The sequence below is a fragment of the Populus alba genome, chromosome 2 (genome assembly GCF_005239225.2).
Source record: "Populus alba chromosome 2, ASM523922v2, whole genome shotgun sequence".
Lineage (NCBI taxonomy): Eukaryota > Viridiplantae > Streptophyta > Magnoliopsida > Malpighiales > Salicaceae > Populus > Populus alba.
This window is the reverse complement of record NC_133285.1, coordinates 3158665-3161611: the sequence shown is the minus strand read 5'-3', so window position 1 is coordinate 3161611 and position 2947 is coordinate 3158665. Positions and strand designations below refer to the sequence as shown.

Below are 2947 nucleotides of genomic sequence, written 5' to 3'. Positions count from 1 at the left end.
AAAATTAAAAAGGAAAAAAGGACCGCCCTAGATATATCATCAGATCAGATCAAATCTTGAATCAGAAACACCATGTGAAGATTTTCAGACAGGTGAAACTGAAGAATCTTTGAAAGCTGAAAAATTCCGACCATACAAACCCAAAGACATAGGTGAGGCTTCCTTCTCTGCTTTTAGACAAGTACTTGTAAACTTTCTGTAAGTCGACAACTTCTTGTTGTGCTGTAAGAATAGGATCAACATCTTGTCTTCTTCATAAGCTTTATTCAGTTTGCTACATGTGAAACTTGCGGTTCTGTTGAGTTTGTGTGATCTTAAAAATTCTTCCGGGAATCCAAGCCTTGTAATTTTTTTACTTAATTTTTGAGTGGGGGGTCATGAATCAAGGGTGGTTTGGATATTAGAATGAGAGAATTCAGGATTTATGTAGGATACAACTTTTGAGATATTTGAGGTTTGTTTGAGAGGGAGACAAACATGGGTGAGAAATTTTGGGTGAAAGAAGAAAATCGTATGGTGGAATCAGTGCTGGGTGTTGAGGCCTGTGAATTCTTGATCACGTCGGCTTCTAAAAACATATTGAGTGATTTGGTTTCGCCACCTGTTAATTTGGGTGTGCAGCAGGGTCTTGGTAAGGTTGTAGAAGGTTCTCATTGGAATTATGTGATTTTCTGGTATGCTTCTGGCTTGAAATCCGGGGGGTCTATATTGGTCTGGGGTGATGGGATTTGCCAGGACCCGAAGGGTGGAGGGGTTGTACATGGAAGCTCCAGTGGGGATGGAAAATTGGAGGGAGTAGAGAAAAGAAAAGTGAAGAAGTGTGTGCTTCGAAAGCTTCATGCATGCTTTAATGGATCAGATGATGGTAGTTTTGCGACCAGTTTGGATGAGGTTTCGGATGTGGAGATGTTTTATCTAACCTCAATGTATTTTACATTTCGGTGTGATTCAGCATATGGCCCTGGAGAGGCATTCAAGTCTGGTAGATCCATTTGGGCGACTAGCATGGCTAGCTGTTTGGATCATTACCACTTGAGATCAGTTTTAGCCAGATCAGCTGGGTTTCAAACAGTGGTGTTTTTACCTGTTAAGTCTGGAGTTCTAGAGCTCGGTTCTGTCAAATCAATTCCCGAAGAGCATGATTTTGTGGAGAGGGCAAAAGGTTTGTTTGGGGCTTCTAATAATGCACAGGCAAAGGCAGTTCCAAAAATTTTCGGCCGCGAACTGAGTCTGGGTGGCTCAAAACCACGATCAATTAGCATTAACTTTTCCCCAAAGGTTGAGGATGAACTGGTTTTCTCTTCAGAATCTTATGCAATGAAAGCAACAAGCACGAATCAAGTTTATGGAAGTACTTCCAATGGGCGCCCTAGTGACAAGAGTGAAGCAAAACTGTTTCCGCATCTGAACCAAGCACTTGTGGGTTTCAATACTGAAACAGTGGTTGGTGGTTTGGAGCAGCCAAATGATGACTTGTCCCCTCAGGGTGATGAGAGGAAACCAAGGAAGAGAGGAAGAAAGCCTGCCAATGGAAGAGAAGAGCCACTGAATCATGTGGAAGCAGAGAGACAGAGGAGGGAGAAGCTTAATCAGAGATTTTATGCTTTAAGAGCTGTTGTCCCCAATATCTCTAAAATGGACAAGGCCTCTCTGCTTGGAGATGCCATTACCTTTATCACTGATCTCCAGAAGAAGATTGAGGCTTTAGAAACAGAAAGGGGGGTAGTAAACAATAATCAAAAGCAGGTGCCAGTGCCAGAGATTGATTTTCAACCTGGACAGGATGATGCGGTTGTGAGGGCAAGCTGCCCTCTGGATTCTCACCCAGTTTCTAGCATCATAGAAACATTCAGAGAACATCAAATTACAGCTCAAGGGTGCAATGTGTCCATGGAGGGTGATAAGATTGTTCACACATTCTCTATCCGGACTCCAAGTGGTGCTGCTGAGCAATTGAAGGAGAAACTGGAGGCTGGACTTTCTAAATGATCTCATCTCACCCTATATTTCTATTTACATCATCAGACTATCTCATGCATGTCCCGGTCCTTGTCAAAAATGGAATTCTGTATCGATAGATGATTAGCTTCTGTAGTCAAGTTTTAAAAGAGAGCAATCCGTGTTACGATCTTTGCTGTATGGTCGTGTAAAAAGCTACCAAATAGACAGGACAGAATGTATGTAACGAGACTAGCAGTCTAGGAGAAAACTCTGCAATTACTCCTCAGGAAAGCTCCAACTGGGAAGTGGACACCATTATTGCAAAACAGTCTCAATCATCCACCTACGTTGTTCTGTCTATTTTCTTGCTTCAATGTGTTTCTTATGTGGATCTCGAGGATGACAACGTAGTGTATTAGACCCTACTTTCAGAACATTGCGTGAAATGCTGGAAACAATTAATGTCGCACTAGGCATCGAACATGAATGCCACTGCCATTTTCTGAGATGAAAATGTGTTTGGATCGATGCAACATCAAACGACACCATTTTCAAAATGAAGAATTTATGTAACTGCATCAACATTAGAACACACTTCCTTTGGTCTGTTCAGATGAGAAATTGGTTGTAGTATCTAATTTCCTCAGTTCCTTCGGGGAACAAGATAACGAGATATTAAAACCTTTGCTTTTCTGGTTAAAATTATGAAGAGGTAGTATCGTGTGGGCTGTGGGCTGCCATCCTCGTTCTAGAGTTGTTAAATCCCGTCTGGCCTCTATCAATAAAATGTAGTTTTATATTTTTTTTAAATAAAATAAAATAATATTGTTTTGTATTAAAAAAAAAAAAAAAAACTAAACCAAGTTCTGACATCATCGACCAGATTGTAAATTAACCTGTCAATCCGGGCTACTCTTTTCCTAGATTTGTGTCGTTTTATTCATATTAATTAACAAGAACTAATTGAGGAGGGAAACTCACATGTTATTGGAACAGTAGCATGTGT

The 2947-nt window shown here is 40.7% G+C and overlaps 1 protein-coding gene across 1 annotated transcript; it reads left to right on the top strand.

Annotated features, from left to right (window-relative positions):
• LOC118049428 (transcription factor bHLH3) lies at window positions 1-2341 on the top strand. The gene has a single exon (XM_035059428.2). It carries the CDS (start codon window positions 478-480, stop codon window positions 1987-1989), a length of 1512 nt encoding a protein of 503 aa, XP_034915319.1. The 5' UTR covers window positions 1-477; the 3' UTR covers window positions 1990-2341.
• Window positions 2342-2947: the final 606 nt, after the last annotated feature.